This window comes from Taudactylus pleione, unplaced genomic scaffold (assembly GCF_031769625.1).
Source record: "Taudactylus pleione unplaced genomic scaffold, aTauple2 ptg000130l, whole genome shotgun sequence".
In the NCBI taxonomy this organism is placed as follows: Eukaryota; Metazoa; Chordata; class Amphibia; order Anura; family Myobatrachidae; genus Taudactylus; species Taudactylus pleione.
The window spans coordinates 1,227,673-1,243,819 of record NW_028284532.1 but is presented as its reverse complement, the minus strand read 5'-3'; the positions used below and the strand labels follow the sequence as shown (position 1 = coordinate 1,243,819).

General features: G+C 45.5%; 1 protein-coding gene and 1 non-coding gene across 2 annotated transcripts in view; both read left to right on the top strand.

Annotated features, from left to right (window-relative positions):
* Positions 1–1,306: 1,306 nt before the first annotated feature.
* PA2G4 (proliferation-associated 2G4) overlaps positions 1,307–16,147 on the top strand; it is a 55,003-nt gene continuing 40,162 nt past the window's right edge. Inside the window, exons 1-3 of the mRNA XM_088473058.1 lie at positions 1,307–1,651; positions 9,732–9,860; positions 10,797–10,902. Of these exons, the coding sequence (XP_088329184.1) occupies positions 1,342–1,651; positions 9,732–9,860; positions 10,797–10,902 (545 nt within the window). The 5' untranslated portion in view covers positions 1,307–1,341. The remainder of the gene's footprint in view (positions 1,652–9,731; positions 9,861–10,796; positions 10,903–16,147) is intronic.
* Positions 14,548–14,661, top strand: LOC148523491 (U6atac minor spliceosomal RNA). The gene has a single exon (XR_015878465.1). It is a non-coding gene; the product is annotated as a U6atac minor spliceosomal RNA (small nuclear RNA).

Sequence of the window (16,147 nt, the reverse complement as noted above, 5' to 3'; positions counted from 1 at the left end):
CGAAATAAAATTTTATTTATTAATTTTCCTCTTATTAGAGGCCCAGTTGTCTGATTATAAAAAGCTGCAGTCTGTTGGATCTGGTCCTTTTTATACAGTTCCCAGATACTGTCCCCACTTGCATGCTCCCAAAGTGCCGAGTGGTGCACTCGCAAAAAACAGCCTGGGGAGAATACTGCCCTCCCTTACCATTCCAGCCCGACAGGTCTCAGGCTGCTCCACCACTGGCTCTCAGTCAAAAGTGCCCATTATGCAGTTCCCCCTGTAGTTATCCCATTTATACACTGCCCCCTGTAGTTTTCCCCTTTTATGCATTGCCCCCTGTAGTTTTGCCCTTATGAAGTATGAAGTGACCCCCAGGCTGAAGTAATGCCCCTATGCAGTGCCTCCAGGCTGGTCCCTTATGCAGTGCCCCCAGACTGGTCCCTTATGCAGTGTCCCCAGACTTGCCCCTTATGCAGTGCCCCCAGACTGGTCCCAGCCCCAGCCCAGAACTTACCTGCACATGCTCGGCGGCGGCTCTCCCACTCCCCCTGCTTCGCTCTGACTGGATCTAGCAGGCACGCAGGGCAGGCTCTTCACATCGCGGGTGACGTCACCTGCGTAGTGTATCACTAGGAACGCTTGCCTCTGAAGCGATCGGAGGCTTCTTTAGCCTCCGGTTGCTTCAGAGGCCAGCGTTCCACACCAGGAGGCGGAGGGAAGTGCCGGGCGGTGGGCTGTTTCTGCCGGGCGATGCACCCGCAGAAAATAGCCTGTGGAGAGCACTGGGCCCTGAACCTGTATGTTGCTTAGGGCCCTGTGGGGTCTCAACCGGATCTAGACTGAATCATACGGCTGAGCTTATTTCCCCTTTATTGTAAGGACCTGAAAGTGACGGGAAGTGAGGGCGGAAGTGCGGTCCCATGTCCATAAAGGCCACCAAACAAAAAAATTTGTCCCCTCGCTATGTCCACGTGAATACTAGGGAATGATGTTGGACGGTAACTGATGACGTCAGGGTCCACTCTGTGAAAGGCATCTAGACACTACCTGAATCATACATGGTATCCCATTTTCTCCATAATAGTTGTCCAGTGCAAAGAGTTACAAAGATGGTGCTGACAAATGTCACATCAGACGCAGGATAAAGTACAGCTGCTGGAGCCCCACTACTGCACCTAACACCCTCACGTCCTGGCCCTGCTCGTCTCTCTCTGACAGACCCACAGTCAATCAATGACACAGAGGATGACTGACGGACAGGTGTCCCGCCCCTTACACGCTAGTAGTCATTAGGGGGACAGGACGCCAGGGGCGCCTGGCCTACATCTCCCGGCATACCTTGCCTGCAAGCCGCAGATGTGGGTGGCTCAGGTCACGACGAGCCGCCCGGCGCCGCAGACGTCACATCGGGGCTGTGACTGCGAACTACAACTTCCAGCATCCTTTGCGGCCAGCTCGCTTGACCCACGACCCGACGCCTGCCCTGCGCTCCCGCCTCCTGAGCCCTCGCTCTCTCTGTGTCTGCCGCTCGCCGCAGCCGCCTGTACCCGTGCCGAGGGGAGACTGTTGAACGCCGACATGTCGGGTGACGACGAGCAGCAGGAACAGACCGTCGCCGAGGACCTGGTGGTCACCAAGTACAAGATGGGGGGAGACATCGCCAACAGTGAGTGTCCAGCTGTCAGCAGGTGCCGGGCTGCCGCGGCCCGGGAGAGGCGGAGAGGTGCCCGGGACTCCCCGTCTTGTCTCCTTATCAGCACCGAGCCCGCCGGTTCGCTGCCGGGCTGTGTGCTAATGAGCGTGGGGGAGGGGATCGCACGTGTCCCGGCTGCCATGTGCCTCCCCGGCACCCATACACCTCCGGGGCACCCACGTGTCTGTCGGGCCCGGCGCCCCGTGCTGTGGCCACTCCTGCTGCTCTGTGTGTGACTGGCCAGGGTCCTTCCCATTGTCCCTACACGCCATACTTCCCGGGCTCTGTCACTGCACTGTGCCCCCTATATTATCACTTCCCATCCCACCCGTGCTGTATGCACACCCCTCCATATGTCACCCTGCCTCCTGCACAGGATAGCCATTTCTGTTGTAAACTGTGTATACTTGAGTTTCTTCATGGTACTTGAAAGGTCTATGGGTCAGTCTAATGTATCAGCAAATATAATATAATATGGGTAACTAGGATCGGTATTTGTATTTAAAGACGTGTAGGACTTTCTGGTACTTATATACACATATTGGTAATTGAGGTGAGCAGTATAGGTAATGTTTTATAGGTGGTAATTGCGAGGTACATACTAAAGTATGAAAAGACTACTTTCGATGTTTTCTGGAGCCTCGTGGGGCTGCATTCTACAGAGAGACATCAGATCACATAAAGCTGTAGATTAGCCTGTGGCCTGATATTTGGGAGATTGGTTAGAGATATAATGTAGATTGCGTTTGTATGGTGCTCACTCCGTGACGTCGGGAGTAATTTTTCACACCCAGCCTATTCTATTGTTGTTAACATATGTATGTACTAAAGTTTAAGTTGTATCCATTGAATGACTTCTGTAGTAGCAAAGTGCTTTTCCAGCTTCTGTTAAAAATTTTATCGTTCTCACTAAAATATGGCCCTTGATTGTTAAGGGCCCCATACACTGTAAGATTTTAAACACAATATGTACGATTTCGATCGATCACAGCGTAAGATGGCATGCTGTAAGATGGCGATGCGTGTCCCCGCCGTCGTACATCGGCATCGTAGATCTTATGAAAAAACCATAAGATCTGCTATCCGTCATGCTGTTAAATAAGTAAACGAAGCATCATGTAAGATGCATCGTTTACCATTCACAGCAGCATGCGATGCTTCAGGCTGAATTTGAAAACTTACCGAGGTGTCATACGTTTTCAAATCGCTCTGTGTATGCCCGGCATTATCCTACAGACAGATGAGACAATGGCACAGGCCTGATTCTTTATTAACTACTGAAGTTTATCAGTTTAATTCCTCCCACAACCATGCTGCCCCTTCTCCTATAAAAAGTCATACCTACAGAGGTGTCCACATACACGTATCCTCAAATAGTCCCATTTAGCGCCACAGACTTTGCGACTTAGAATGTGTTTTGGCGCAGTTAGGTACCTAGTACACTGTTAGCATACGAAGATGCAAAACAGGCAAAATTGCACAGTAAAAAGGCAATAGAGGGGTAAAATACGAGTGACACACCAAGTATCAGTATGCTTAGGGGTCTATGTACTAAGCCTTGGAGAGAAAGTACCAACCAATCAGCTCCTAACTGTCACTTTACAGACTGGGTTTGAAAAATGTCAGGAGCTGATTGTTTGGTACAGTATTTTCTCTGTCCACTCCAAGGCTTAGTACATAGAGCCCTTAATCTTTCTTTATATAGTTTTCATTCTAGCACTGTGCAGTCCCTCTATCCTGCCTGTATCGATCTCTGCTTTGGTGCTTCTAACACACTCAACTGATGCAACAAACTTATGAGAATCAGCAGTTTGTGTGCTAGAAGCACCAGTGCAGAGAGCGACACCCCAGGTAGGAAATCGGAACTGCACAGGTTTTAACAGGTGCAGGGTGCTAGAAGGAACACTACTATACAGATTCCATTGTTACAAAATACTAATCCTAAGTACCTAGTACACTATAAGCAAAGTAAGACTCAAAACTGAGGAAAAAGTATGCAGTCGGTTTAAAAGGCAAGAGACATGTCTGATATGAGTGACCTGTGCCATGCACTGTTCTGCTTTAGCTGAGACTTTATGGAGGCTATTCAATTCAGCATGATGTTGTATAGCCCCAAGAAGGAGTTCCTGGATTCATTCAATTGACAGTGCTGTTAGCCTGACTAAAGGATTTCGTCTCGCATCCTCCCGAGGATGTGAGCAGAAATCCGACTAAAGTGCCGGCTGCAAGGCTGTTTTCCGTCTCAGCGCGGCACTAACAGCCTCGCGGCCTGCACTTTAGTCGGAGAATGCCGGTTAGTGCAACTAAACACCGGCTTTAGTCGTGCTAACCAGCGTTCTCCTATTAACAGTGCACTGAATTGAATCGTATATTTGTTTTTCAACAAAGAAAAACCTGATCCTAAGTACCCTGTACACTATGGGGTAATTAAATTGTTCTGGGGACCCTTAACTCCCATCTAAAGTGACAAGGGGCTTTTCATTTATTTTGGTCACCCATTACTTATCACAGATTTCTGCTTGCAGCCTCCTGAGGTGCAGGTAGAAATTCACCCAAAGTAGGTCTTTGGGGCACCTTGACTTTAGCAAGCCTGGCTTTTGGGTTCCTTAACTGGCTGTTTGCATGGGAGAAGCAACTTTAGGCAGCTAATCCTGTGAATTTTGGACGCAAGAACGTGACCAGCGAGGGGCTGGTTGCGCAAACAATTGAATAGCTTCTTGTCACTTTAGATAGCATCTACAAATGGCCAAAATAATTAAATTCCTCCCTCAAGATAGCAGCGCCGATAGCCTGGGCTTTGTACGAACGGTCAGATCGTCTGACCGTTCGGCCGGCTGTAGCTGTAGTTATCGACAGCTACAGCCTGGCGCTAGCCTATCCCCACAGCAGGGACAGCGCTGTCCCTGCTGCGGCGGCTGCCGGCTCCAGGCTGTGCGCGGGGATCCCGCGCATGCTCAGTGGAGCCGGCCGGGACAGAGGCACAGCGCATCAGCACTAGGGTGATGCGCTGCTGTCTCTAGCAGGTAGCGCTGGAGGGGGGAGTTAACGCGCCCCCTCTCCGGTCGAGGAGATGTTTATACATCTCATCGGTAGTGCTTCCTGCTTCGCCTCGGTAAAGAGGCGAAGCGGGAAGAGGTATTATAGCGGCACGGTAAGTGCCGCTATAATACATCTACCCCATTATTGCTTGCCACCTCAGGAGGATGCGAGCAGAAATGTGTGCTCCCGTGGCTTTGTGCCCGAACGGAGCAACAATTGAATTGCTCTGTCGGGCAGCCATTAGTAGCAATAGCGGATGCTAACAATTGAATTCCCCCCACACACAGTGAGACATAGTGAGTGATCGTTTTAAACCATAATACTCAATGACCCAGAGCCCTGGCAGGGCAGACAGAAGGATTTGTTCACTGTAAGTGGGTGTTCCCTGGTGACAAGAATAGTATAGGATGACGGCCAAAAGGGTGGAGAGTCCTGCTTGTGATAGTCTAGGGGAGTGGAGGTGAAATAAGAGATGAGGAGGTGGACAGGGGGTGTAACTTAAGTGAGTTGTGAGGCCTGGTGGGCTTTTATGAACAGCTGTGTTTTCAGGCCACATTTTAAATCATTCAGGTTGCTTGACAGTCCTTATAAGATGGGGAAGTGAGTTCCAGAGGAGTCCTTAAAGCAGGGCTGGGCAATAACCGTTCTTCCAGCTTTTGTTGAACTACAAATCCCAGCATGCCTTGTAACTATTTTTTGCATGGCCAAATAACAAAACTGTTGCAAGGCATGCTGGGATGTGTAGTTCTACATCTAGGGGGCTGCCTATTGCCCGCCCCTACCTTAGAGGATACATGCAGAGAGATGCTGGTGTTGGGGCACAAGGAGAAGATACAGCAGGGAGTAAAAGGTAGTGAACAGAAGCCAAGCCGTTTGTGATTGCTCATAGTGACTGGAATGTTGGATCCACTGAAGTGCATAGTACTTTGGGTGATATTAAAGAAAGACTGCTTCATTGGAATAAAAAGATGGCTATTTGAGGATTAAAGTGTAAACTACATTGTAATATGCAAAGTGTACATTTTAGGGCGTGCATATTTATGCATTTCAATTGCAATTAATTTACAGCCAAGGTCCGTATTTATGTACATATAGCGTATGACTTAGAAACCGGTTCAGTGTGTTCTATATTTCTCATGTTCTAATGCACACTACCTTTAAATTGCAGTATATAGGAAATACTGGTTCATAAACTTGTACAACTTTTTTTTTATGCTTTAAACTAATTTTCGAACAGCCTTAATACAAAATTTGTAGTTGACTTCATAGGGGGGGAATTCACTTGAATGCAGTGTGCCGCTGATAACCGGCTGTGCACATATCAGCCAAATTAGGTAGAGCCAACGTTGCGCTGAGTTCCCCTTCTTAGAGAATAAATAAAAGCAAGCACATGAAAATCATATTCAAACCACATCGAATGTATGTCTGATTTAAACAAATGTAAAAAATACCCTCGCTCTCAATCTCTCAATTGCATTTAAGTAGGCTACATGCGTGTCACATGTAGCCTAATTAAATGCAATTGTGAGTTTGGGTATGCTTACAATTATGCTACGGCACTTTCTATAATTTGACAGCACGTAAGTTGTCTGATTCATTGGATTTGCTGCTCACCTTCCATACAGATGCATCCTCAATACGCCGTGCAGTGTGAGTTGCCTGTTGTGAGTGAGCCACCAGGTCCCATGTTACTCTACTAGTGTCGTGTGTCTTTTTTTTTTTTTTTACAGCAAATGCGTCTAAGGTGCAATACGACGAGAAAGCACCAGCAGACGGAGCTTTGAATAAAATGCTGTGGCCGCTAGATTGTAGCACGTCATATACAGATTCAGTGGCTCAGTCACAGACAGATATACAAGTGTCATTTATCAAATTAATCAGCACAGTCTGCTGGTGCGTCCTAGTCGCATCACATTGAGGCTTATGGTGCATACACAACAGTCAGATATAACAGGACGATAACGATATAGATCATATCGTTATCGTTCATACCGTCCTCTTTTTGGTCCCTTCCAACCCCCAAACGATGGTCGATGCGTGGGAATGGATGGTTATCGATATCGACCATCGGCCGTGCATGCAGGCCAGCCTAGTTACCAAAGAGACCCTTGAACGTTGATCGCGGGTTGTTATAGTCGTTTGGGAGATGATGCATGTGCTGGATGTTCGATATCGAACATCCAGCACATGCAGGGCGATCAGACAAAGATATATGATCGTTGTCTGATCGCTTCGTACGGCGCTCAAGACACCTTTTCGCTGAAAGACGTCCTGCACTAGCAGATTCTCATGGGACATGGTGCGTCAAGAGGAGCTTTATTTTACCGCAACTGCAGCAAAGATTAGTAAGGACACATCTGTATCTAGCGCTTAGGTGAAAAGTGCATGCACTTGGAAGCATATATGAAGTCATGGTGAGGTGGGCAAACGGATGATCATGATTTCAAAAGGTCTTCTTCCAATTATTTGCTTATATAATGAAAATAGATATCCTAACATTTTGTTTCTCTAATGTGCTTTTGTTCTTAAAACATGTCTGAATATGTTCTAGTCTAATGTGTAGCCATTAATATGGGTGTGGTGAATTATCTGAGAGAATCCAAACCATCTGTATAGAAGCTCTCGGCTTTCCTGCAAAAACAACTGCGTTTACCAAGACACGAAATGTGTTTTGTTTTTATTTATTTGCAAAACATTTTAGGTTATATTTGTATCTCCTCCTTGGAATAGCAACAGGTGCAATTTGCTTGAGTAGATTTACTCCAAGGGGGCAATTCAATTGCTTACATGTATTGTAGCTTCTGTCTGCAGAGTCCAGAAGCTAGTCAATTGTTTTGTGTGACCGATTAAATTGTTGCCTTAATTCCCGCGACTGTCCCTTTCTCGTGTCCTAATGTTCATGAGCAGCCCAGAGGTGCGGATTTCTACTCGCACCTCTGGAGCAGAAATCCGTGATAAGTGCAGCCTCGGGACTGGTCGTGCAGAACAACCGAATAGCTCACCGGAATCTTTAGACAGGAGCTACAATACACACAATGATTGCATTGCCTCCCTGCATATTTTTATCTAGCTGTTTCATATAGATGTATGTCTTTCACACTGTCTGCTGCCATTGCACAAACAGAGACAATCACATGTCAATGCTAAAATCATATCATTTGCAGCTATAATTTACAAAATCCTATAAATATTATTTTTAACTTAAAAAAGGTTGACTTGTGTGTGCAATAGAACACCCCAAAGATGTAATTCTGTTCACACATCCTACAACACAAGACAGGGGAACTCTATATTTTAGTTGTGTGATCAATATTAGTGTCCAGTCTAAATACTCTCCTTGTCACATTGAGCATCCCACCAACTGCTCTTCTTAGGAGCTTGGGATTGATAGAAAGTTGATGTTTTCTATAAAGCCAATGGGGTATATTTGTCCCACATTTCCTGCAGATATGATGGTCCTCAATCATTGTCATTTGATATGAAAGCAGGGTGGAATTTTAGGAGGTGGCCAAATCTCACAGGTCTGCTTGAATTATTTTGCCAAGTTTCTCAATCCATTTTAATTCAATTATGGTGACTGACAGCCTATTGAGCCAAAGTGCTTTAGATCTCCACTAGCTTCACTTAAGTCGGCCAGTGTGTACCAAGCATATCGGCTGTTCAATTCAACGGCCAATATATCGTGTGTGCGTTGGCCGGTGTGGACCCAGCGATATGCCTGTGAACGACGTTGCTTACAGACATACCGCGTCGGCTGCATAGCCGATGCCCAATACACTTGCTGCATGGGCCAGCGGAGATTGACAGCTTAACTGGCCGGGCTCATGTTAATGTCGTTGTGACGACAGATCGTGCAGACTGTATGCAGGACATATGTTCTGCACAGTCTGCAGATATTTCTATCAGGTGTGTACCCACCTTTACGAGCTAAAGCCTCACCTTGCTTTGTATCCTAGAAAGGGAAATCCAGATTTTTCTCTGCTCCATAGGTGGACTTTCTGCCACCTGTCAAATTTATTGTATTTTAAATACAATACTATCAATTGTATTTTGAATCATAGGGGGTGATTCAATTCATCAGGAGTTGAATAGTGTCGGGAGGGAACTGAATTGCTGGCGCAAGGCTGTTGGCGCCTCGCTAAGAACACTGCCTCGCAGCGGGCACTTTAGTCGGATTTCTCCCCGCATCTTTAGGAGGGTGTGAGGAGAAAACCTTATTTGGATTAAACAGCGCTGAATTGGAGAGCTCCCTCTTGGCACTATCAACAGCGCACTGAATTGAATTCTGCCCATTGTTTGCTTACATGCAGAATAAATCTATAGTATTCACTCTAGGGCTGGACTGGGGCAGGGCATCTGTGGGTATAAGGAACTATTGAGCGCGCCAAAAAGGGGGGGGGTGTCCTTAAGATGCGCCCCCTCTTCATCATTGTAGGGGGCTGCTCAGTACTCGTGGAGATAACCAGCCCCAAAATTCTCCCAGCAGCATGAACAGTTGCAGTGCGCGTCTTTACCCGACAGTGATTGTTTCACCTCCACTCCTTCTTGAAGCATGATGCATCTGGCCCATATACTGTATCTTTAAATTAAAGTCTTTGGACTGCAGAATATTCATGTTTTTGACGTTTTTACTAAACTATTTCTTGTAATATAGTTTTCTCCATCCTAAAATGTTATGTGTTTGGCATTATATTGTGTTTAGTGTGGTTTTTTTTACCACCATTATTACAAATAAATGGACCTGTTAAAATTGACTATATCCTTTCATTTTACCTGTTGGGATAAAACTCTAACTTTGCCGTTCAAAGCATTAATAATCCTAGCATCATGTACATAAACATCATGTACTAACTGAAATTACTGCTCTGTAGAAGAATAATTCAGCTAAGAATGGAATCTCCCACACTAACTGGAATACCCGACAAACGCTGCTCAGCCCACTCACTCTAGCACATTGTGACACTTACAAATGAAAGCCTATCAGGCTGACTAACCTTCTGCGTGTCTGTTTTAGGGGTCCTGCGTGCACTTGTGGAGGCAGCCACTGCAGGTGCTTCTATTCTTAGCCTGTGCGAAAAGGGAGATGCGATGATTATGGAGGAAACTGGGAAGATTTTCAAAAAAGAAAAAGAAATTAAAAAAGGTATGTATCATCTACTTCAGCAGCAGCGATGTTCTTTAGCCTAGCTGTTAAAGTGTGATAAACTAGGTTGAAACCAGCTGTTTTTTGCAAACACTGGTACTAGTCCATTTGTGTAGGAACTTATACACTGGTTTGAATAGTAACCCAATGGCTATACAAATGGCTGACAAAAGCTGTGCCAGGGAAATGACTCATGTAAAGGGACTGGGGAGTATAATATCCAGCCATCTGCACAAATTACATTTCCATTCAGTTGTTTTTAGTTGGAGAAACTATTTAAAGTTATGTGGGCAACATTAAACTATTCAATAATTTTGCCTGTGGTCACTACGTACAACCGCTGTGTGTGTAGACATCACAGTCCCTTTGACCTGATATGTGTTAATGCTTCTTTTGTTTTCTGATATTAGACTCCATACGAAGAGTATCAAAGTGGGAAATTCCTATGACCCTGTAACAGCCACATGCTGCACCAGGGCTACCTGTTTCTTACCATTGTTCTAAAATATTTGAAAGGTGTTTTTGGTGGCCATGCATCTAAAGATTATCATTCCAACTAACAGCCGTTTGCTCCCAAATGCTAGAAAATGTCCAAAAACTATTGTTCAGATAAGTTGGTTAAATCATTTCATATAACCATCTCGTCTGAACGACCATTTTTGGCTATTTTCTGGTTTGTGGGAAGAAATGGCCACTTGACGTTTGCTCCCGTACTTCACCAGATTTTATTTCCAACCAGTTAACTAGTTGGCTGGTTGGAGTGATAAGCTTTTGATTGGGTGGCCAGCTTTAGTCGCAGTTCACAGCTATTCAATTTAGAATGCAGCTCAGGACAAACTTTGGCCCTTCAGAAACAAGTAATGGGCTCCTGAATCTGTTTGCGATCTCTGTAGTTTCCTTAGTTACATTTGTGCATTTTTGTTGCTTGTATTACAGGAATCGCCTTTCCGACAAGTATATCTGTCAATAACTGTGTGTGTCACTTCTCTCCTCTGAAGAGTGACCAAGATTACCTTCTGAAGAATGGTGATTTAATAAAGATGTAAGTAGGAGCTGGATGTACTTTCGATGTTCCTAATTTTGTTTTTCTCTGTTTTCTAAACAATTTTCATAAAATTTAACTCGCTTGCAAAATATTACTGTATACCTAGTGCAAGTAATATATATTTTTTTAAAGCTTCTTATTTTAGAATTGTTTTGGTTAATTTTGTTTAGCAAGCATGTCTGTGCTAGACCTAGTTTATCTTTGTGTGAGCTACAAGCAAACTCAATGATTGTCTGCTACCTCTTAGCTTTTCTATATTTTGGTATTTGGGAGAGCTGTATGAACCCACCGAAGCGGTATCAGCGCATGTTATGTGCGCTGATACTGCTTCTCCCCATGTATTATTGGGGGGCTGGGCAGTAAATGACAGGTGCGCAGCTATGTATTAGATAGCAGCACCGATAAGCTGGGCCGTGTATGAACAGTCGATATTGACACCTGCAGCTGGTGTTGCCCTACCACCACAGAAGGGACAGCACTGACCCATCGCTATTTTATCTCACTATGATACTTGCATTATATTTATCTTAAACAAAATAATCACCATAATTACTGTTAGCTTGGTTATTGTAACACTAGATATCTAGCACGTACATTTGTTTAGAATACAAGGACTGAATGTTGTTACATGGAACTCAATATGAATAGAAAGTCACAATTTTTATTGTTACAAGATAAGATAAAATTAACATACGATAATATAAAAGCAAACAAATATACAGAACAAAAAATTATTAAACTTGCATATTTTCTTCTATTTACTATTGGGGAAAGTGGAAATCTAGAACTGAGCCTCAATATTTCATTAATCCCCAGGAAATGAACACTACTGAAATTAATTCCTTAATTTTTAATACAGATTTGTCCTTTTTATTCTGTGACTTCAGTTGTGACAAATAGCCCCTCTCAGTGAGCCAGGTCCCGTGCGACTCGGCCGAGCTGGGTTTATTCCTTTTCTCTTTTTTTGCTCAAAAATGTCTCATAATTAAAACTGGAAATGACAAAACTGCATAGCTAGTGTAATCCGACCACTGGGATTTGCGACATTTATGTATGTGGGGGACTGAGTCTAAAGCTTTAAAAAGGGCTTTGATGCAAGCAGCTGCGGCTTTTTCCCATGCAGCGTTCCTTTGTGCTTCATCTGCAACTTTGTACATGTCTAATACTAACACCTGTGCTGGTAATGTCCCAGCATACTGTCTCTGGTGCACTGTGAGCGTATTTTATGCAACTAAGTTGCAAAATTTTAAGAAAAATAATGTACGCTACTCCTCTCGGAGTGTCTCCGTTGCGCTGGTCGTCTCGCGCCATATGATGTAAAGGCACTGTGTATAAGAACCCCTTGGGAGGTCACCACACCAGGTTTGCGAATATGCTTATGACACCTGCTATATTTTTTACAATAATAAATGGTCATAAATTTACATGTAAGTGTGTACTTCTGACTGATTTTTGGGGGGGAATACTTCATTTTTATAATTCCTCTAGTACAGTGAATTTCAACCTTTTTCAACGCGAGGCACACTACGCAAGATTTTAAAATTGCCAAGGCACACCATCTGGCGATACGGCGTGCGCGACCTATGAAAAAACATACATGTTGGCTCCCACATAAAAAAACACTACATTGGCCCCAGAGAAATAAAACACTACATTGGCCCTAAGGGTGTATCTAGCGGTCCAAACGCCCCCTGGCAAAGAAAGGGACTGGCGCGCCCCCCCCTTATTTTCAGAATAATTACACTCTGTGAAGGGGAAGAGGTCACTGGGTGCAGCCATATAGTCCCTGCTCTGGTTCTCTTCCCTGTCTGTGGTGTTCTGCTGCCCCCTCCTCATCTGTGTGATTGGGCTCCCCCCTCCTCATCTGTGTGATTGGGCTCCCCCCTCCTCATCTGTGTGATTGGGCTCCCCCCTCCTCATCTGTGTGATTGGGCTCCCCCCTCCTCCCCATTGATGTCTGTTGTTCTTCACTTTGGGGCTTGTTCTATAAGCCAGTGGTTCCCAAACCTTCTCAGTTTGAGGCCAAAATATTAGAGCCGGGAGATGGACTGCCACAGCGGTGACTTGGCTAGCAGGGACCGCGATCCCACTGCGCTTCCGTAACGGACCTGCTGATGGTTGTACATTCACTACACGGTTGGTGATACGATACTTATCGCAACTTCACCACATTGTTATCCATTGGAATATTCTCCCACTGAGGCTATTGGGGATTTCCCCTTGATCAAGTATAGTGCAGTCATCATTTGATACCGCTACATGCAGTAGCATCAGTCTATAAAAGTACTGATCTGTTTTCCAATCTTCCACTTTTTGGATACATTCTATCAGTAATATCCTCTGGAGTGAGACATTGTTCCATTTAGTGGAACAGTTATAATTCTTGTTCACTTGCACAATATGTGGATATTCAGTATGTACTTTTTATGAAATAAATTGCCCTATATATTGGGTAATATTTTATTGCATACATTAAACTATATCTTACTAGCTGGAGTACCCGGCGTTGCCTGGGATTTTAAGAATGTTTGTTTACACATCATCCTCCAACAAACCTCTCCTTAGGCAGGCCTCACGAAAAGTGACAAACTTCTCCATCAACAGTCCTAAGGTCTTCGAAGGAAGTAGGACCTGTAACGGTGTAAAGCGAACTTCGGAGATGGAAGCATTCAAAATCTGTCGGATGTACAGTGTAAACACGGCCAAGAGCTTCTGTTGCTCTGATACAAGGATGACCATCTACAGCGACTCCCTGTTTTCTGCACATAAAAACTTTTCGAGAATCATTCCATGTGTAATATTTTGGCAGCTCACAGTACAGCAGGGTCCTTGCAAGGTCATCATTTTGACACCGTTCGAAGAAAGAAGTCAATGTTTCTGCTTAATTTGGTATAGCCATAGAGCTGAAAATATTGGCAAAGCCTGCTAAAGCTCTCTTCGATAATAAACATTAAGATCATGATAAAACATGACAATACAAAACGCTTGCTCCGAGGCCCTACCCATATGCCGTGAGGCCCCACAATGTGTACAGCAAAAAGTGGTTTGTAATTAATTAAAAATGAACAGTAATTTAGATGAGAGAATTTTTTTAGTTGCCTACGCCGTGTTTTAATTCGCTCGTATGTAAAATTTCACGATCTTGGCTTGTAAACTGTGTGGGACCAGCGCACGAGGCGCCCTTTTAGAGGGTGCCGTCGGAGGGTGCGGTCCTGGATTGTGGCCGCCATTTAATCGGGCTTGTGGCGGCGGCTCCCCTTCCACAGAAGAGGGGGTGTGCGCGCTCTGACGGCCTTCCCTTGTGTCACAGAGTTTAAGTCTTCCCTCACCATGGGAAGTACTCCCGGTCGGCGGAGTGGGAGATGGAGGGGGCAGCGCTTCCAATGCTGCTCTCCCCTTTCTGCAACAGCACAGACAGCCAGTCTGCTTTCAGCAGGAGATGCACAGGGCATACTGCCTCTGCTGGCACTGCCAGTTTCTCCTGCATGTCACTGGATGGCTCCCCTACAGCTCCTGGAAGGTTCAGTACTTTGCAATTAATTGTTACAATTGTATTAACTGCCTATGGGTTCAGCTGCTTATGTGTTTGGGGCTATATGTCTACATACACAGTTTTCACAGCTGCTTGTTTTAAAGTGCAGTGTTTTGCATGAAAGGAGAGCAGGTTGGCACTCCCCTTGACAAGGATTGAAGAGCTCCAAGTGGCCTTTACAACACATTTACGGTTCGTGGCATCTAACCGCACCTGCTGTCTTTGCTTAAACAAGGGGCAGCGCAGATAGTGTAATGGTTAGCAGGGCGGCCCCGCTGCACGGCCGTCGTGAGTTCGTTCCTAACTGTATGGAGTATGTATGTATGATTTTTACTGTAATTTAGGCCAATGCTTTCTCTCCTGCACTGGGTACCAGGCGTTACCCTTGAGGGCCTTGTATGTATGGGCCCAGTGATGCGCAGGCAACTGAGGGCTGCATCCACCAGAGTGGGCTCAGGGTCGAAGCATGTCGCTGTATACCCTAGTGGCGCTGGTTGCGCTGCACAGGGAAACCCAGTTCAGGCTTGGGTATGCCCTTGTTTCTGGCACAGGATTCTTTCCCTCTAATGCTGGGCATACACTATACAATTCTGTCAGATATCTATCCAATCTGGCTGGTTGGAATGAAAACCTGGTAATGTATGGGAGCAAATGACAATAGAAATTTGCTCCCAAACACTAGAAAACGGACCAGATTTTCCTTCCCACCAGACAGATATCTGACAGATAATTGTAGAGTGTATGGCCAGCATTAGGAGTTATGTTTCCAGCCTCTGTATGTCTCGCTCTGGCACCATGCGTTGCAGCGTGCGGCATCTGGATGTATGACAGCTTCCTTTCTTTTGGCATGTCTTCCACCTGCCAGGACTCTGTACGGCATCTCACATGCGAAGGCGCTTGCGAAGTTTTTCGCCGTCCCGTAGGATGAGGACCTGCTGTCGCGTGTGTGGTTTCTTTATTTTTTTGCTTATTGCTGCCGTGCACAGCTATCTAGACTGTTTAGATATGGATTCCCAAGCGATGGCTGTAGGTCTATCCTTGTGTTGGCGATGGACAGTCATTCTTTTCCATTATGCAAAGCTCTTCAGTCTCGTCAAGGAGGCCTAGGAGAAGCCGGATTCAGAAGTATCCGCTCCTTGCACATTCGCTTCCGGCGGATTGAGTTGCCAAGTGGAAGCATCTTCCTTGGTCGCTACAGTGGCGTTTAGTTAACCATAAACCCCTTCATGTGCAGGGCTCGGCGTCCTGCAGGGTTCTGCTAACTAGACCTTGGAGGGTTGTCTCTGGTCTGGTTTGATAGGTGCTGGGATTGTTATCCGACCTTGGCGAGCCTCGACATAGGTGGTGTGAGCTATGGTCACTTCTTGTCACAAATTTGTCACAAGGCTTTACAGTAATTCGCCCTTGGTTTCCCTGCTGAATGAGTGGGACATTCGTGGCAGGCTCTGTGGGATAGGCAAGGCAAGATTGGGCGCAGGTGGCTTCCGGGTTTCAGCACGGCCAGTTTGGAATTACGGGGTCTTTCCATACGTATTTGTTGCCAGATAGTTCCTTACACTATCTTCTGTTTGGTAAGGATGTTCTCTCTGGGCCAGAACTACTTATTCCCCACCAGCAGGGAATGCACTTTTCTGCTGGAGGCCATCCCTAATGGCTGGGTCCGTGTTTCCAAGTTTTCGCACCACCTTCGAGGTGGAGCGTCCTTGGCGG